Below are 20,329 nucleotides of genomic sequence, written 5' to 3'. Positions count from 1 at the left end.
ACAAACACGTGTCCGGGAAGTTGAGTTAGGCATGGATATCACAAAAGCCCAGTATTTATTTGCTATTTCTGCATTGCACAAGATTCTAATGACGTGGTACAATTCTGCCTTAGCAACACACCGTTGCTATGATGCGCGGTAATCAAACGCGGAAGCCTGATTAAATATAATCACTTTTCATGCTATTATCTGACATTGAAGAATAGGTCATTTACCCATTGTTAAAAAAAAGAATACCTTTTTAACATTTCAGACTTTGCATTCAATTATTTTGCAAAACTTTTGAAACTTCGGAGTAATCTCAGCTGGTGCAGAATCACTTTTACAGCAAATCTTTAAGGTCTTTAAGGTGGATTTTTTTGCATTATAAAAATCTGATAATAACATGGTGAATGGCAGCACCACAACCCTGATGAGGTGAGATGTAATAATAATAATAATAATAATAACTGTGCATGTACAAGTGAGGGGAAAACACAGCTCACGGAGCAACAAGCTGTCCAGGCTGACCTGGATCCCCACAGCACGTGCACACACGCACGCCCGTCCATAATCCTCCTTGACTGTTATTTATTCTCATTTGTGGAATCCATAATCTAGCTCCACTGGTTCAACCTAAGCATTCATTTGGAGAACAGTCCTAATCAGGATGTATAAAAAGGTCTTAGCAGGGGGGGCTGGAAGGGCCCACCGGCTCCCCGTGGCCCCGCACACCCCTCCCATCACAGCTGCGTGTGTGATTGAAGGTGACACTAATTCTGGCAGGTTGCCTGTCGCTCTGAAGGTGCACTGTTGCGTCACTGCGAGGAGAGCTGGAGGGATGTGGGCAGGGACGCAGGAGCAATTCCAGAAGGAAATAAGTGAAAGTAGGCTGCAGTCGGCTTGTCAAGAGGAGCTGCTGCTTGGTGAGGGTTCCTGGTGTTGTCGGACACTTTTGGAAGGATTTGGCTCTGATTCTCAGTGACCTTGATGTCCCCACAGAAATGAGCTGCATCCCAGCCTCACACAGGTAAGGAACACGCTTAAACAGGGACCAATCGACAGTCTTTTTCAACTTTACCTTCATTTAATACCTAAAGTAAAGTGGGATTAAACCCTTAAAGCCTGGGCTGAAGAACATCTTAAGTAATCTGTTTCTCTGGGTAGTAAGAGTATTTGAGTGTTTGTGAAAATTCTCTCTCAAGAGCCTGGAAGATGTAGAGAAGTAATGGGAAGGTGATGCACGTTCATCTTGACCAGCACTCTAATATTTACATGTAGATTTGGGGCTCAAAGGGAGCTACTGATTCAGCAGGTCAGAAGGTTCCAGGACAGTGTGGAGTGTTGAAAGAAACCTGGTGTTTACTGTCCCAAGAGCACAAATAAATACAGACCAAATTCCAAAAAGTTGCTCCTCCAGTCCAACACTTTTTAAGTCCTTCTCCCATTCTTGGACTGTAGGAATCAATTGTTTAAGATACTTATGTTATTAAGTGCTTATCTGTAGATTAAGCCAGAAGATGACCATCCCCCACTCCTTGTGTCACCACATGCACCTTTTTCAATCACCAATGAGCATTTCTGTCTAGTTTAACCTGTATTTTGCTGCTGTGGAAGCTGCTAATTTATTCCCCCGTGATGCTGTAGACCAGAGGTGTCAAACTCAAATACCCAGTGGGCCAAAATTCAAAACTGGGACAAAGTCAACAGTAATCTTTTGCCATTGTAAGTTAATGTAATGTAAATGTGATGCCTTTTCATTTCTTCTACTTTCTGGCACCTTTGAGTCATTTCCAGGAGCTTGTGCTTGTCTTGGTGTTGCGTTTATAGTGTCCTCTTTTGTTGTTCTCCTTGTAATGAACATTGGCTCCACATACAAGACAGACAGGTCCATCTTTTACATATCTAAACAGATATTCTGCCTCCTACCTGTTCAGAAAGGTCCTTTTTTCTGCATTTAATCATTTTTCAGAGGGGTAGTGCCAGAATTAGCATTAGCATATAAGGTCGCTATGACTACTTTCTCTTTCTCGGTGGTTGGCAAGCCACATACTGGTGCATTACCACCACCAGCTGATGTGGAGTGTGGATTTTCACTCCAAAACACCAGCAGAGCATTCTGGTATTTGTGGTATTAACACATGCTCTTTAAGCGATAATACCGGCGGGCCAGCTCTAATAGTCAATTGGTATGGCTTTGCGGGCCAAATATAATTACATTGCGGGCCAAATTTGGCCCATGGGCCAGAGTTTGACACCTGTGCTGTAGACTCAGAAATGAGCTGCCGGACTTTCCAACATCCACATGGTCCTGAGCTTCTTAGAACCTGGAAGCAGATAAAAGCTTCCATCCAAGTTGACTGACCCCCTAAACCCCCCAAACCAAAGATTATAGATGAACAAAGCTAGTTTTGCTGGGTGTTGTCCAGAGAAGACTCAGCTCAGCTTGATTTAGACTGTAGCAGAGACACGTATGAAAGGTAACTAAAAATGTACATTTGTCCACATGTTTGTGTCTTTATTGGCAGTATGAACAATATTCTCACTCAAGTAGAACCTCAGCTGGAGGAGAGTCCAGGAGAGAGAAGAGGGAGCAGAGCCTACCAGGTATTATGGGTTATTTTATCAGTCGTCGCCTGGTCTCGTGCAACCTTGGGGCTGTTTAGCTGGATCATCGTTCATGGTGGAGGTCTCGGGCTGTTCCTGAGAGCTAACTGCGATAGCTACACGTGATAAACTCAGGAGGCTGATTCTCCTGTCCTACTGCTGCTAGAACCTGCTCTTGCTTTGGCCATTGACTGCTTTTCCACAACTCCCAGCATTGCTTCGGCATACCTGGTTGCTATAGCAACCCTTGCAGGACACTGCTGTAACATAACATGTTGACCAGTTACAGTAGGAGAATAAATATTGTGGTTCTTTTGGAATGTGGGCAGGCTGGCGGCCAGTCGACCAGAGTTCGGAGCAGGCCAGCAGGTACATCAAGCAGCTGTGTGTCACAGATGGGAGATAAGCTCCTAATCTGAGCTCTGTCACATGGAGGGTAAAACAAACAACATCCCAGAGGAGAGACATGATTGTCATATCAGAGGGGTGAAGGGACACATGACCCCTTTGGCTCCAAAGGATTCCCTCTGAAGGATTTCATTAATCCAATCTAGCATCATTTTTCCAGACTGGAGAAGCAAATTAAACGTCCGATCCCGCAGCTGTATATTGTTTCTAAAACATTCTAAAACGTCCCTCTGGTGCAGATTTTCCCTGAGGTAAACAAGGATGAGGATTCCTGCCCCGAAAACATCCTCTACCGACGGGAACGTCTGCCTTCGATAGTGGTGGAGCCCACAGAGCTGGAGGGAGGCAGCACGCGCTGGCCCAAACTGTGTCCTTCCGGCAGCAGTTTGGAGGAGGGGGAAGAGACGGGCTGCAGCGCCGATCCAACAGAAGAGGACTCCACCGCGGAGCCAGAGTACGGATCTCAGTCAGCCAGCAAAGCTAGCAAGACCAATAACGTGACGAGTCTTTCCCAATGCAGAGAAAATGGGAGAGAATCAAGTTACCAGTATAAAAGGGAATTGAAGGAAAAGGCTTTTTTTCTAAATTGTGGTTAAAAATGAAAGTCTCCTCTTGATTCTGCATCCTAACGGTGTGTCTGTTTCAGCTCGGGGGCCCGGAAGTCCTCCCTCACTCCATCCCAGAGTCAGATGTCCCTGTCCCACCTGACCCCGCCGACCTCCCCCACCCCCCCCGAGGCTGCTCCACCCTGCTTGAGGAGCTGAAGCTGACAGGAACCAAAGGAAGCCACTGAATGAACTGTGTGGAGCCCAACATCATTTAAGCACTTTTGAGATGTGGCTAAATTATTGGAGCTCAAGTTAGAAGCAAAGGAAAGTGTTTATTTATTTGGACTGAAGTCCTCAAATGTACTGGTACTTCAATTTGGAAATAATATGAACAAACAGGACCAAGATTTACCTTTAAAAGAAATACTTCCACAACAAGGAACCTTTACATGGAACATTTGCCCTGTGAAACAACTTTCTATAGTAATTTATATAAAAATGTACACATTTAACCATCATTTGCTCGTCATGTTGCTATTACAGTAAGACACGTTTAACTGAGAAACATTGTTCTAAATAAATGCATCCCTATATTGCCATTTCTCATTTTGACCAAGTTCTGAAGGTCAGTGATAGAATAATATGCTTACAGGACACACAGAAGGAAGAAACAAATGTACATTTTTATTTCATGTGATGTTTCTTTGCCAAGGCCTATTTGCACCTTTCTGATAAAGATGAGCTTTAGTGGGTGTTTTATAATAATAAAGCTACATTTTAAATTGTTCTGATGTATTTGTTAATTATTAGATTGCAGCACAATATAACTCATGTTTCTAAATTGAGAAGAATTTAATTCATATGGTCACAGGTTGTGTCCACAAGCACAAATGGAAATAAATACATGGCTGTTGTCTGTCAATGAGACGTTTGATTGGCTACTTTTCTGTTGATAGTTGCTGTCATGACCTCCGTCATCAAGTTGTTCGGATAGCGGATCGTTAGTTTGGTTTGTGTGTGACAGAGTGGAGAACCTCCACCCTGTACTGGTACCAGTCCAGCAGGTTCTGTGTCATTGTCAAGAGCGACCGCTAGATGGCAGCACTGGGCTCACACTGGCGACAGATAGATAGATAGATAGATAGATAGATAGATAGATAGATAGATAGATAGATAGATAGATAGATAGATAGATAGATAGATAGATAGATAGATAGATAGATAGATAGATAGATAGATAGATAGATAGATAGATAGATAGATAGATAGATAGATAGATAGATAGATAGATAGATAGATAGATAGATGAATGATGGATGAGCTCCAGGTTCTTGGGAGGGTCCCTGTGGAGGAGCTGTCAACCGTTGGCTTGAGATAAACTAAGGTGACCAGTTTTTTCCAGCTTTAAACTTTCATCTCCCTCTGATTTATTGAGTTCACATATTAAAAACAGACTAAAGAGAGAATCGCTGTTGCTCACATCACAGCAGTATTTATCTGCTGATCTAAAAGAGCGCTGATCTAAAATGACATATACCGTACTTTCTCAACTTGCCTCTCTAAAGTAGTGACAGAAGTTAATGTTTATGAACACTGTAAAACATCTGAGAATAAATTCTATATATGGTTCATGTTTGACATCTGAACTGCGATGTGATACATCATTTTATGAAGTAATGATGAAATTCATTTATTAAAAGCAAAATGTCTATTTCGCTCTAATCTTGTGCTCCGGGCCCGTACCCAGATGGAGCTGTGGCCCTGCTGGCCACCACCAACCAAGTCTGAATAAGCTTGCTATATATTTGAACGATCTTAGACCTTTGGTTAACTTCAGAGACACAAACACATGCTACGATTCGGGAGAGGCGATTCCAAAGGAAAAACAGGCAGGACATCTCTGGGACACAGCGCTGAAGTCTGCTGCACTTAGAATAGTTGCTGGTAATTAGCTCCTGTGGCGCCGCGTACAGAGAGTGAGCTGAAGGAAACCCTGCAGCGCTCTGCAGCCTAATGCATACTAATAGAATAATAATATCTTCACAAGGCTTTAACAAACCATAATGGTGGAGCAGATAAACGCAGGCAACCGTGTTGATGCCATGACATTAAATATAAATGAGCCTGGTACAAGAAGGCAATTCAAAGGATGCAGGAGAAAAATATAGGTCAATCACTGAATCCCCAAATGTGCCAAAAATGAAAGCCGCTCTGTCTCCTCTCCGAGCCCGAACCTCTCCGTCTGAGTAATCAAAGCCAGATGTAGTCCTCCACTCAGCCCCGCTACCCTCCCTCTCTTTCTCTTGCTCTGTGTGAGTTTCCTCCTCACACTCAGTGCCTCTCTGTTCCCGACCTGCCCTCCTCTCCTGCCTCTCTCCCCCTCGCTCGCTGCTAAAGCAGGAAATACTACAGGTTTCTCAGCCTGGAGGCAGAACTTTTCCTCTAAGCACTAACAGATGGAGGGAAGGGTTGGATATTCCAGTCAAATGATGTGTCTCAGTAATAAAAACAACGTCAAAGCATCAAGAACTGCAAATACTGAGAAAACAAGATGTTTTGTTGGCATAAAATCCTGTTGAAGACCATCAAAGCTCATCTGCTCTCTTCTTGAACCATCTCATATAGTAATATTTGAGCTCTCTAATTCAATATATTGTGACTGATTAGTACTTCCAAACATCCTGGATCATGAGAAACATGTGAGATGTCCACAGCGGTTCACTGCTGGCCTGGGTGAGCTGCTGCACGTCGGTGATGGGGACCAGAACATCTGGACGGTTACCAGCATGTGCAAAACACCTTCACAGTCAACACGATGCATGAAATCAACATTCTGGCTCTTCTTTCTGTGGGAAACGTGCTGCAGTTGTGGGGTGAGCTGAACTACTGGGTTATTCAGCATTTATACCAGTCGTTATAAATGCTGAATAACCACAATGTGTCTTCCAGCGCTCGATAGATAGAGATAGAGACAGACAGACTGTGGTGGCTTTTAAGAGCTTTAATTTTGGATAAAAAGAAACCAATACTGCTGTCCGTGTTCAATGGCACTAAATACTGTAATAATACTGAACAAAGCCCAGGCGACAATATAACATTAAATACATTCTTTGGCCAACACATCTGTGTCCATCAGCTTTAGGTAGCCCACTCTTTACATCAAATGGTAAAAATCCTGTATGTTACATGCTATAATTTGGAAACAGATCCTCCAGGATTATTGGTCCTGATTTCCACAAACCTTTAGGAGGAATAAATGTACATTTGCATCTAATGCTACAGACAAATGGCATCACACACCTGTTCAGGTAAAGTGAGATTTACATTCTCAGAGAAAAGCAGTCACATATAGCTAACGGGAGCACTCCCGTATCTGCTGATGCTCATTCATGTTGGGATCAGAAGTCACATCGATCACAAAAGTCCATAGGAGACAGGAGTGTGTGCGCGCAGTGTGATATTTACAGGCTGTGTGTGTGTGTGATGCTTGTGTTTGTAGGCACAGCGTGGGGAGATAACCACACATGATCCGAATCTCCTGACTGAGTGACTGCTGTTACACGTAGATTTGAAGCTGATTTCTGTCGTGCACGAGCAGTGAGTGTGGCGTGTGTCTGATATGTTGCCTGCGTTTCAGCAGTTGTCAATTCACAACATCATCCAAACTCTCAGGTCTCGTTCCAAATATGCACCGAATAAAAGCACACCCGGAGATCCCAGCACCACGGGGTTCTATCTGAAAGTACCCAGTGACCTTCAGGGTTCTTCCTGTTCTTTAGAAGGCTCCATCCTCAATGGCTGCCTGGGATCACTGAAGGAAAGAGTGGCCCAGAGGTGTTTGTACAGACAGAGCAGAACCTGAGTTTACAGCCTGGGAGCATTTCAGGGTTTCACTGAATGTGCAAATATCAAGTCAGTAAATCGCTGCTCCCATAAAAGTCCACAAATGTCTCAAATCTCCCAGGTTTTCACGTAGAATTATGAAAACTGTCCAAACATCACAGTGAAGGAAGAACCTGACATCGGTTATATTGAAAATGAATCAGTCTCTGGAAACAAACGGGCCACTGAACACGACGCAGGTCGCTGCAGAATAAAACCTTCATCCGGCAAAATCCAAAAAGCAGAAAAGTGAAAGAACTTCCAGGAACTGGATCAAACTGGCCACATTTGTCTTGTGCTGCGGCTGGGGAGAGCCGGTCCATCAGCTGGGGACAGCCGGTCCGTCAGATCTGTCCGGAATGTCGAGGCTTCACACCTCCTGCTCATCATACAGTGGTCATCAGTTTCAGTGAGCCAGTGCGGAAGCGTAGAATTTTCTTCTTAAGGGCATGTGAGGCTTTGATTTTAACAAATGCTTTGGGCTGCTGAGCTGCTCCAGGGGGGGTGGGCGGTGACGCCAGAGACAGTTGAGGGGCCAGCTGTTGGGGCCAGACGAGACCGCCGCTCTCATCTGAGTCACTGGACAAAGAGCTGGAATCTGGAGAGTCGGCCTCGCTCGTGCTGGACTCAGACTCCCCCTGGGCCGGGTGGTGGTAGTCCTCACTGGGCTGGCATGGGTGCATGGGCACTCGCTCTGGCTGGTACTCCAGGTGCTGATGGTGGTGGGAGTGGTGCGGCGCGTAGGACGCGTGGGGAGGCCGGGATTTGCGCGTACGCCTCCCGTGGTTGTCTTTGTGGTTCGGAGCGGCGGAGGCGTGCAGCGGCGCCTGCGTGGGGGACTGCTCGGCTTCGTCTTGGCTGAGTTCAAGGGTGGACTGCCAACGGCGGTAACTCGCGCCTCCTTGCTGTTGTTTCTTGTTCCTGGACTGACTACTGCGGTTTCCTTTCCCTCCGCTGCCACTTCCTGCACCATCTCTCTCCACTGTATTGTACTTGCGCTCGGGAACCCTTTGCAGGCTGTTCTCTGACTGGGATCTGCACGCCTTCTTTCCCTGCTTCCTGCTGGAGACTCCTCTATCTTCATTGGAACGGCACTTCTTTGCGCCCCCTCGGGATCTACTGGGTTGGACCTGGGACACGGGCTGCTGCTCGGGAAGATGATGATGTCCTCTCTCCAGAGAGAATGCACCTTGGTTGGGTTTAGACACCCCAAAACCCTTGTGAGGGTTGGAGTGCTGATGACCGGAAGCTCTAGCGGAGCCTCGGCAGGGCTGGGCTGGAATATACTTTGCATTCACCAGTTGGTCCTCGGCTGGCGGCGGCTGATGAGCCTTTAACAACGGTGGGGGAGAATGATAGTGATAATTTGGGGGCAGGTCGGGTTCACTGTTACTGGAGTCTGGGTTGACTTGCAACACTCTGAAAGACTGGTACTCCACCAAGGTTGAGCGGGACGCCTGTCTCGGCCTGTGATACGGCCCTGGCGGATGCTGCTGCTGCTGCTGATGGCGGCATGGAGGCGCGGGATCTTCAGCGGGCCCCATCCCCTGGTAACCCTCTTGATCAGTGTTGTAAGCCTTTGGGAAATATGCGTCTGAAGTCTGTGAAACGCCTGAGATCTCTGGAGCAGAAGCCGGCTTTGGCGGCATTTGTTCGTCTTTGTGACATAAACTACTCTGTCTGGCCACGCCGACGGCTCGAGCATCGTGCGCCAGGCTGGTGCGGGGCTTTGAGGGACGAGTGTGTTGAGTTCTGCGCTGGATCAGTCCAAAGATGTAAGTCTCAATTTTATGGGCTTGGTGATAATCTTCCTGATCGAGTTGGATTTCTCTAATATCCCCCAAAACGTCGGCTACGGTGGCGTGCTTCTTCGCTTCAGACGACCATCTTCTGTCCAGCTCTGTCTCTTCGGTCCCCTCGGGGGCGGAGAGGGAACGAGGAACACGAGGACGGTAATCTGATTCAGGGAATTTATTTTTTTTGGCCACAAGGACTTCTCCTATCACAAGGAGAGAAAGAAAACAAGGTCCATCACATCTATAATATCAGTAACAGCTGTCAGTGTGTACATATAGATTAGATTAAACTATAGTTCCATTAGTGGGGTCTTGTTTTGTCTCTACAGACAGAAATACATCTTTACGGATGATTGTTTACTCCTCTTTTAAATCTCTATCCAACTTGAGCATAACCATAAACAACAGCTGTGCCCAGATGTATGGATAACATACATTTGAAGTGCTGGAAGAATATTAAAAGCATCTTCAAAAAGACTCCGTGTTGTGTTTGCTCGAATGCTGTTTGAGGATTTTACCAGGACAAAGATGACTGTCGTCCAGAGTAACAGGAGCTTTTGTTAGCTGATCCTCAGTCCTCACACTCAGCTCGGCCTCGTGCTGCTTCACGGATGGGTCAAAATACCAGGATGAACCCTGCAAACTGGCCTGGAACACACAACGTAAGCCAAAGAGTCACTTTGCTGCATTTCCCCTGGATCACAAACCCTTCTGGATCTGCACACTTGTGCAGGAGACATCCATTAAAAGAGAATTAAAGCCCTGCTGCCGGGCAACTGTCGAGCTCTTCCCCAGCCGGTGTTCTATTATCTCACCCAAACTCTGTGGTGGAATATCACACGTTCTGTTTCAAATGTAAACCAAAGAATTTAAAAGAAGTAAGAGCAGACGGCAGTAAGTCAAGGAGAATAGATTACCCCTCAACAGTGTGAAAGGCTCCTGGGGGAGAGCCAGGATCCTGTCAGCCAGGGTGAGCTCTAATGGGTCAGGCTGAGGAACAACCATTTGATGCTCTGATGGTTGAATTCGTTTTGTTCAGTTTTGGACATATTCTATGTTATTTGTTAACTTTGATACAGACGACGTGGCAAAGTGTCATCGTGAATGTGTGTGTGTGTGTGTGTGCGTGTAATGATTTTCCTGCTCATCTGTCAGGAGAAACACAGGTCAACAACTTTTACATTCACAGACAGCTATGAACACAAGTGCTTCTTCTCAAAACACTGAAACAATAACATGTCAGCCTCCAATCCTCACTGCTGCGACCCCCAACACACACACACACACACACACACACACACACACACACACACACTCACACACACGCACACACACACACACTCACACTTCATCATAACAGAACTTTACACTGACAGAGAGCCACGAAGGAGGGACCAACAAAAAGACTGTCCATATTCATAATTGTCATTACTATAAACCACCCCCAAAAGAAAACGCTGATATATTTCATGCAGCACTTTTAATAACGCCCAGGTGAGGTTGGCTCATTCAAAACGCCAGCTCTCATTAATCTGTTAGTAACCGAGTGTTCTAAATGTTAACCTAGTGATATATGAGGGACCTTCTTCCTGGGTTTTACCAGCACGTAATCACACTGACACGGGGAAACAACAAGCTTGAACATGTTTACACAAACCAACGGAACCATCCCCCGCCCCCACCTCGGCCCCTCCAACCACATCTCCATCAGGCTGGTCCCTGCTTAACGTCCCCTGTTCCAACAGCAAAGACGGCTGCTGGCCATAAATAAAAGATCGGATCGGTTCCAAAATATAGGTGAAAGAAGACAGATAATTAGAGTTAAATCCATATATAGACAGAAGGTCAATGGTCATGTGACCAAAGAGGCCGCAGTGGGACCTGCGGATCTGTGGACGACTGCAGGTTCTGGTTGCAGGACTGGTTCTGTAGGACCGCTATCTGAGGAGCAGGCAGAACCAGCTGCTGGATGACTACTGCCAGTAGTCCTCACCCCAATAGTGATGTTTCAAAACATCACTATTGGGGTGAGGACTACTGGCTGGTCATGGCTGGTCATGGCTGGTATAAAAGGCTCAATTATTGCCATCAATAGTAGCGACAGAAGAGCTCCACCCGTGATGGGTTCCCTCCTGGGTACCAAATTCTGCTCCGGACTCAGCCATCAGATGGTTTGTGTTTTTAGGAAGTCAACCGTATCAGCATTCCTTCACTGTTGGGAAGCTCTGGTGTTTTTATTCATTTGAGGTTGATGTGAGGAGCCGACTCACAATCCAGCACGATCAGGGTTGGGTGTCTTTAACACGAACATCTTCCTGGCGTACACATCACAGACCTGCCACTCCCAGGGAGTCACGCGTCCTTCAGCTGTGGAGCAGCGGCGTCACACTGTCAGACACTAATAGACAACACCAGAGAAATCACGAGACACTGTAGGTATGTGGGCGGCTGAGCTGGGCTTATCGCGATATAAAAAGAGCCACCGATGATGGCAGACTGACGGCGGCTTTGTTCCCTTTGTGCGTGGACGCTCAGACATGGTCCAGCCTCTGCAGTGGGTTCAGTGTCCTGCTGAAGGACATGTTGTTGCAGGGGTCTGGGATCTAAACCTGTGACTGCAGCTTCCTCTCTGAGCCACAGGGGCCTGGACCCTGGCTGGGCGCTGCAACACTGGCTGAACTGAGTCATCATCTGAGACATCTGAAGAACGTCCTCTGATGTACAAAGAACTCTTCCTGGTTCATCAGAGGCTGCGGTGGTCTGGCTGCTGGGCCAGTTTTAGAGGGGTCTGTAAATACCTCCCTGTACATGGCAGACCCGTACCGTCCACTGTGTCTGGACACCTGCTCCCACTATTCTCAGCCTGGATCAACAGCTAAACTTCCTGTCCAGTATTATATAGCCAATGCTGCTTTTAGCCTCTTAGTTCTCGTCCTTTGTGTTATTCTTTCTGGTCCTTGTACAACACCGTGTCCTCCAGTGTTCTGAAAGTTCCCTCTGAGTAAAATTCTCATCTTCATGCAGAAATATGCTGCCGGTTTCTCTGAAATGTAGGGGCCATTCACAGTGTCAAAAGTTAAAAATGTCTTTTTTCTCTGAGGCTTCCTGACCTAGCAAGAGAGGAACCCACAGAAGCACATCTGTATGTTGGTCCTCACCCCCCCAAACCCCCTTCCACCCCCATGGCCCATCAATGGCGGCCCTGTGTAAATGGTAGAGGGGCTGTTGACTGTCCATCGCAGAGGCAACCTGAACTTGGTCTGGGAGGAGAACGATCCAGAAGAGGGTCTGTGGGCTCGTTAGAGACTGCTGGAGAGCTGGCAGAAGGTGTGAGCTGCTCATCATAACAACAGCTTCCACCTTTTCTAAATCATTTGGACATTTAAAGTAATTACTACACATGAATGTCTAAGATTAGATCAACACAGATCTTTTGTTTGGATTACTCTCACACCCCAGCAAATAAGAAAAATGTATGTCTTTAAAAAATAAAATGTAGCAGGTTTAAACTGTGTCATAAGTTGTTTTATTAAAAACCAGGAAGGGAAATTGAAGATATTGAAGAAATAGTGAGAAAATCTTCAATGAAATGAAGATTCTTATTCTTTTTAACATAAAAACCCAAAGCTATCTGCTAAGGTGCTCTATATGGTTGACTGGTCCACATTGTCTACAGTAACCTCTATAATCAGTTTCTGAGAACCACTAAAGTTAAAGGAAGAATTCGTCCTAATGGCGATGACGTCATCTCGGTGTGGAAACCAGAATAATGTTCCTCCACCACTGAGACCTGCTCAGAGGACATCCTGGGGTTGCTGAATTCATTCGTTGAGTTCTTAACTCATCAATGTGCAGTGATCTCTCTTTAACGTTGACTACCGATGACCCGGGGTAGCGATGGGGGGAGAGTGAGAAAGGAAATCCAGTCTGACTGATCTGGTCCGCCATCCCTCCCTGGTGGGGGTGAAAGGCTGCTGATCATCAGTTACAGTGGTGGCCTGTGGTGGCGCCTGAAGGAGAGTGATATCTGCCCCCCCCCCCACTCTGCCCATACAGATGTGACGTCCTGTAACCAAGCGGTGGTTTTTGTCTTAGAGACCTCACAAGTGGGCAGTTTGCTCAGCCAGGCCCCCACCAGGAGCATAAACAGCAGCTCCAGAGGCGTGTTTGTCCAGCCCAGTCAGGTGTGAAATGTAGGCTATTTACATCCCTTACAGTTTAAAATGTAAGAGCGGTTTGGGGGACAGCTTGGCCACCCAGCTGCTGCGGCCGCTGGCAGCTGGACGCCATCGACAAAACCTACTGAGAGTCTGAGGGTCACTCTTGATTCATTTCATCAGCCAAACAGCAAAACATACCATTACAATCATCATTCACCCTTGAAATCTATCTACATTATATAGAGTAGGAAGGGGGGGAATGGGGGGGGTGGGGGGGGTGGGGGTGGAGGGGACGGACGGACGGACGGACGGACAAGCTCCTCGTCCCTCAGGGGTCACTGAGCAGTTCAGCAGTGAGCCACAACCTTCCTGAAGGTCCAGCAACTCTAAGCCATGTTCTCTCTGATATTTCTCTAGGTCTTCTCGACCTGAACTTGACCTCCAGCGTTCCTGGGATCGGAGCAGATGAGGACCTGAAACTCTTCTCCTTCGGTGCTGCTCCTGCTTTGTTGCTCTGAGGGCCCAGGATCCAATGGCTGCTGCTGGCTGGGACAAGATTAGAGGAGTCTGGGTCCTTGTAGGGCTGGACCATCACCTGACCTTTCCTGACCATGAGCCTAAACAAGCCGTCACCCCGACAGGCTCACTGGAGGCACCATAATCCAGATGGACCCAGATGACCAGATTGGCTCGTTGCTATACCCTCACATTCCTGAGCCTGCCCTCAGAGAATTAAACATTCAAATAATTATAGAGCAGAAGAGCCAGTGAAATGGTATGGTTTTACACACACACACACACACACAGGCACACACACACACACACACACACACAGGCACACACACACACACGCACAGGCACACCTCATTTGTCCCCTGTTGTCCAGGAGGCCACAGTGAGGGTTGTGTTGCTTCCTCAGCTGTCAGCTGTCACATGGCTGTCAGCAGCTCCTGCTGAGCATCACACACACACATTCTCCCTACACACACAAACATGCATTCTTTCTCTGCCCGGAACACCGGCAGCAGCAGCAGGATTCACTCTTTGTCCCCGTACTCGTTCTCTCCTCAGCTCGATCCACAACCGCAGAAACAGAACAACAAGCACGAATCCATCGTAGTCAGGTTTCAAAGGGAGACAAAAGAAGCAGCAGAAACGTGGGCCACAGGCGGCAACTTCAGCCTGGCGTTGAGGCAGAAACCCTCCAGACCAAATGGGCAGGAGCATTTCCTGCTGGGTAGCGTTGGACGGCTGCGAGGACTTCGATGAGGAACACGACGAGTGAGCCTCAGCAAGGTCGACCATGGGAAGGTGATGATCTGGCAGATGTGGAGAGGACTAAAGAGAGATGCTGCTACACAACGCTGCATTGGGTAGAAATGAGGGGCCAGGAGACAGTCAGGGGGAAATCTTTGGAGAGCTTATTTGGCTTTAAAATGCAGCTGTTCAGAGGTTCTCTCACTGATGTGGAGCAACATGCAGCTCTGGAAATACAATAAGCAGTAAAGCTCAAGCTGTTAACGCCGATGTTACAGTGTTTCACAGTCATGGATGAGATTTGGGCCGTGCTCTGGTTCCTCTGTAGGAAGAATGATGTGGACTACAGGAAATACAGCTCAAAAGATTTGTGAGCGCATGCTTTCATAAGCACATCAGTGACTGTGATGTTGAGGAATGTGTTACTCAAACAGCAGGTTTCAAAATGTAAAAGCATCTGAAGGTCTGAGGCCAGGCCTGCTGCTTGTGTTCTCCAGTTGCCTTCAAACCGCGTCCGAGCTTCATTTATTTCAGACTCCCAACTTGTAGATTCTGCTCGTATCTTTTCGGGGCAGATTTTTGTATTTTCACTATTTCCTATTTAATAGCGGTTGTTTCCATAAACAGCTGCATAGGAAGAAGGAATTCTGCCACTTCAAGTAACTGTCGGCAACAACCCTGCAGACGCCCAGACAAAGTTAATGGGGCTGAATAGGATTTGGTGGCATGGATTTCAAATTAAGCTGTGCTCTGTAGGAAAAGGCAAAGCGCTCCCAATGACCGCTTCTCAAGAAAAACCAGCAGCCGAATTGTGAAGTTTCCATTTATCTTCTGCTTTGGTGGCAGTAGTTTGCTACCAAAAACGCATTTTAATGTTATAGGTGGCTCAAAAGTCATAAGATGAGTGTGTGGTAACCGGTCGGAGACGTGGGTCGCAGCTAAATCCCAGCAGCATAATCATCACAGGCATTACGCTGAACTCGTGATATTTGCAATATCCTTCTGCAATGTGTCAAACAAGCTTCTGCGTTTCTACCGTGTGTTTCTGGAAAAACTCAATATCGGGCTTTTGTTCCATTAAAAGGCCAAATATCCCATAGCAGGATCCACTGGGGGGTTTGAACCAACCAACCACCCAAACATGCACACATTAAACTTAATCTGAGAATATAATTCAGATTTAAAGTGCCCTTATGAAAATAAATAACACCTTTGTGGGGGATTAATAACCCCCCCCCAACTCAAAGCAGCATGACATTGATAAAATAATGAAACGCCCCAAAACGTTGCCCTTAAATGGTAATGTAGGTCTAAAATTGTCCTCTTTATGCATTTTAACAGACACACACATTAGTTAGTTCGTCAGTCAGTTAGTAACAAGAGAGGTAAGTTAAAATGAGGGGGGTGAAAGCTTTATTTAGAAGGGAAAGAGGCCCGGACAGACGCACAAACCATCCGTGAATTCAGGTCTGGACGGACTTCCAGAAACTTTCCCAATGTGCACAGACAAAAGCAAGGGAAAGCAGCGTTCTCGCGCACAACCTACCGTTTGGTGCCTGCGGTCATCGGCTGTGGGGTCTTTTGGTGCGTCCAGGGAAAAAAGTGCCGACCGCAGTTGTCCCCAAGGAGACTGTCCAGACAGCAGAGAGTCGCCGAGGCTCAGAGCGCTCAGCACCCGGCTTTCCTGCCTCTGTTTGAGCAATTCCAACTCACACAAGCCGGCCAAGCTGGCCTCCAGCCGCTCCTTGTTCCGACTCCGCTCTTCTTTCATGGGCAGCGAAAGCGCAGGCAGCAGAAAGTCGGAGCAGCCTGGCGCCTCGTTCGTAGCCATCATCTTGTGTTCCTCACAGCCCACCAAAACCCAGGAGAAGATGGTTGGACTCTAGTTGGTGAAGTTGGCTTCAGCTTCGGCTGCTGACCTCGCTCCGGGAGCCATTCTCCTCCTCTCGCCTGCAGACCGCTGTGCGCTCTCACTTGGACAACTGTTGGTGGAGCTGAGCAAGCGCACGCAGCTTTCTCTGGGCTCTCGGAGACCCTCGCTAAACTACGCCCCGTCCTCCGCCCGGTCGACTTCGTGATAGTTGGCTCGTTATTCTGCTGTCAAATGTCCCATTTTACGCCTTGAAACACACCGTCGCTGCATCAACGGCGGGCCGATGATGGATAACAAAACTAATTTTGTGCGTTTCAGTCACGCAGAATGACAGGATAGAAGTCTGCCGACTGTGGAACACCCACCGGACGGCATTCATCACGCACTGACGACGCTCGGGCTGATATTTCACACGCACAAGGGAGCAGACGTTCAGTAACGTCATAAACATGGACCGCACTAGTTTTACACTCAGTCCTGGGAGAGACATTTACAGGAGCCGGAGAGAGAGGCAAGCGCCCCCTGGTGGATCTGAGCAGCTATAAACTATATCTCAATATATACATACATGGGGGCGTGGGGGGCAGCAGAGGTTTGGGGGGAGGTCATACAAAATGTTGCTGTAATGATCCAATGGGGCTGTGATGAAGGTGTGGTTCAGCCATCATCCCTTTTCTCCTTTTTTAGGGGGATGTGGGGAATCGAAGCTTGACTGGTGGGGGGGTGGGGGTGCTGGAGCCACCAGGATGTCCCTTATCACAGAAGGATTAAGCCTCCGAACTGGACAGGGTTCCAGTTGACACGTTTAGTCTCCAGTCGACCTTATTTAGATGCCTTCGTCTGTAGGCTGGACGTGTTGCAGTGTGTGTGTGTGTGTGGGGGGGGGGGGGGGGGGGTCACGCTCACTCAGGCTGGGTCGTCGCACCAGTTAATGCAGGTCTTAAACTTATCCATCTCTGGCTTCTTCATGTTTCCAAATCAGGATTTTATGCCAAATGCTTTTGTGGAGATCAGGAAGGGACGCTCTTCACCAGGAAGGTGAGAGGGGAAAGAATCTCAGGCATTGCGCCTGAAAAACATCTTTTTCTGCTGAAACCTCGGGTTTGGCTGTGAAACAATGTTGATTCATTCTGGTCCAACTCGACATTTGACCCAGTCTTCAGGTGCATTTAGTTCTAAAGTGCAAGAGTGACGCCCCCTATGGGTGAACCCGGCTATTACAGTGGAATTTTGCTGCTGACTGAGATGGAGGCCGAGGATGTTTTGGGGAGCAGCTTTCATCACAACCCACCACTGTTGCCCCTCCTATAACAACAGTCCAGAACCACCCCAGTAAGCGGTGGGTCGAGGGTGTCGGCAGCACCCCTCCCCACACCCTCGCCTGGATACGTTCATGTTTTATAAATGTGCAGTTAGTGTTGTTGTTTTTAACTTTATCACTGCAGAATCTGTTCTAACACTCAAACACATCAGTGATCTAATGAAGAGGGATTTTTTTTATGTGGGTCCTGTTGTAGTCCTCTACTCACCCACACCTACAGCTGGAGTGTATCCATACTGAGACAGTGAATGAGGGTAACCCGTGCGTGTGTGTGTGTGTGTGTGTGTGTGTTTAGCATAATGGAAATGCTGCATACAGAAAGAGGCACACAACAGAAGCTGTAAACACATTTGCATAGTCATAAATCATTAACCCACCTTCGGTTCCACCAGCAGGGATCGGAGGAGCTGCTGCCTCATGATTAAATGCATCTGAGTTCGAGGTGACTGCTTCAAATCCTGAGCAAATCCAGTTCGTGGATTAATAGAGAGCTTAAAGCTTCATAAAGTCTGTTTTGTTATTATCAGAAGAAGCTCGTGAGCAAAACTTTATGAGAGCGTCCCCAACACACGTCGATAAACGTGAACGTAGGACAAACACGTGCATGTGAGAAGTGTGAGGGTGACTGTGGACGGGTGCTCTGACCTACGGGGCTCATGGGCACCTCAGCAGTCGTCTGCAGAGGTTGGGCAGGCATCTCTCCCTCCACAGACCCAATGAGCTGGTCTGCAAGTGGGTCTCAAACCCCAAACTCTCCCCCGTCCAGCACATTTTCCATCCGACCGAGCCACGGCCGCCCCCAAGCGCCTTCGGATTCTATTAAACTTCATGACGTCTCTTTGCCTCACAGCTAATTATTCAAGACCGCAGACCTGGAAAACCAGACCTCTGACTTTAATTTCTAATTCTCTTTCAGTCGAGACAACGTTTTTGCACATGGGGTCTAATCCTCTTCAGCAGTACTAAACAGTATTATTAGTAGCGCGAGCTGCAAATACAGAAGTGTTACTCTGATTTCTGTGGCCTGAATATTGTTGGAAAGAAGAAATAAATCAACATCTTTATGGATGAGCTAAGAAAGACAGATAATGTCTCAAATACTGGAGATTTCCTCTAAATGTTCAAACTATTGCGGAGAGCACAGATCAGCACAAAGTTATTTTCCAAGCTCCCGGGGAGGACGTTGTTCCAGAGTGCAGCTGTTCTCTTCTAGAGCTGCATCGCCATCTAAACGGGACGTGTTTTGCAGATGGCCTTGAGAACATTAATTAGTGAGCTATAATTAGGAGATTTCTGAGAAATGCAAGAGGGATCCTCCTCCGGTGTTGGTGGTGTCACAACAATAAGATCAAAAGACGAGATTACATCCAAACAAAGGAAATGCATAATATTATTATCAGGAGCGTCTTGAGATTAACACGGTTTAGAAAGTGGAAATATTTTTATACTCCTGCTTTCTGAGCTGCACAAGAGGTATAAAAAAATGTTGTTCTCCTGGGTCATCAGCGTCAAGTTGGATGGGAACTTGTGCAGAAGGAAGAAGCCTTCTCCCGCTTGAAAGTTCCGGTTTAATGGGCAGATTTGTGAATTCTAAATATGAACAACTGCGGGTGGAAAAATTAATGTTGCTGGTTAAAACGATTAAGAATTTATTAAAGTGAGGCATCAGGGGCAGGTCAAAAACCAAAAGGAACAGAACTTTAGTGCTGTTGTGCGCGTCACTGAATGATGTAGCTACATGCTCCGTGCACGAGACGTGCAGTACATAATCAGTTCAGCACGTCACCGTGTGATTCACCAGCGCTCCAGCAGGGGGCGCCCTCACACACAGAATCATATTTCAACAGCTTTTCAGAGGCAATAACATCATATTATTATATGTAGCATCGCATATAACATCATATAGAGGGAGGGACAGCATTAAATAAGTAATTTGGGAAATGACTGGTAAAGAATGAACAGCCAATTATGAATTAATAGAAAGACTAAACAATGTTTGATGATAGTTATTTAAAAAGTCATTTTATCTTTTCATCCAGTCAAGTGTGATTAAACCATATTTCATGTCTGGTGTGAATCCTTTCCAGAGCAGCTAACTGAGTAGTTGAGCTCATCTCCACTGAAGAGCTCCGTTAGATGTTAGAAGTGTGTGAGCGTCTGAGCAGCCATCACACATCCAGTGTTTAGAGGAGCTCTGTGATGAAGTTGACCTCTGCAACATGAGTGCAAACATCCCGCCTGGCCCCCCCTTCTCATCCCTCGTCTCTAATCCAAGCTGCACAGGTCAGGTGGTTACCGTGGATACACTCCCTTCTGTTGAATAATGAACACTTCTGACAGAACTTGGCCAGAATCTCTGCTCTTCTTTACATCTTGTGAAGCCTTTCATTTGTCAACATGTGGGGTTCTTGGTTTGTCTCCTTAAAACAAGCAGATTCTCCCTTTATCCGGTTTCAATGAGCCAACACTTCAAATCTCGCTTTGTTTGTAAGGGTTTT

At 46.9% G+C, this 20,329-nt stretch overlaps 2 protein-coding genes across 2 annotated transcripts; one reads left to right on the top strand and one right to left on the bottom strand.

Moving 5' to 3' along the window:
- Positions 1-790: 790 nt before the first annotated feature.
- LOC115252646 (protein LBH-like) lies at positions 791-4,459 on the top strand. The gene is made up of 4 exons (XM_029848427.1): positions 791-1,009; positions 2,508-2,586; positions 3,234-3,448; positions 3,641-4,459. Exons 1-4 carry the CDS (start codon positions 984-986, stop codon positions 3,756-3,758), a joined length of 438 nt encoding a protein of 145 aa, XP_029704287.1. The 5' UTR covers positions 791-983; the 3' UTR covers positions 3,759-4,459.
- A 2,066-nt stretch (positions 4,460-6,525) lies between these two features.
- On the bottom strand, positions 6,526-16,948 carry LOC101061964 (dapper homolog 3-like). Its single transcript, XM_003970719.3, has 3 exons — positions 16,184-16,948; positions 9,739-9,868; positions 6,526-9,423 (listed from the first exon to the last, which is right to left on the bottom strand). Exons 1-3 carry the CDS (start codon positions 16,469-16,471, stop codon positions 7,811-7,813), a joined length of 2,031 nt encoding a protein of 676 aa, XP_003970768.3. The 5' UTR covers positions 16,472-16,948; the 3' UTR covers positions 6,526-7,810.
- Positions 16,949-20,329: the final 3,381 nt, after the last annotated feature.

Source organism: Takifugu rubripes, chromosome 15 (genome assembly GCF_901000725.2).
Source record: "Takifugu rubripes chromosome 15, fTakRub1.2, whole genome shotgun sequence".
Lineage (NCBI taxonomy): Eukaryota > Metazoa > Chordata > Actinopteri > Tetraodontiformes > Tetraodontidae > Takifugu > Takifugu rubripes.
Note: the sequence above shows the minus strand (reverse complement) of the source record. Positions and strands in the feature narration are given on the sequence as shown.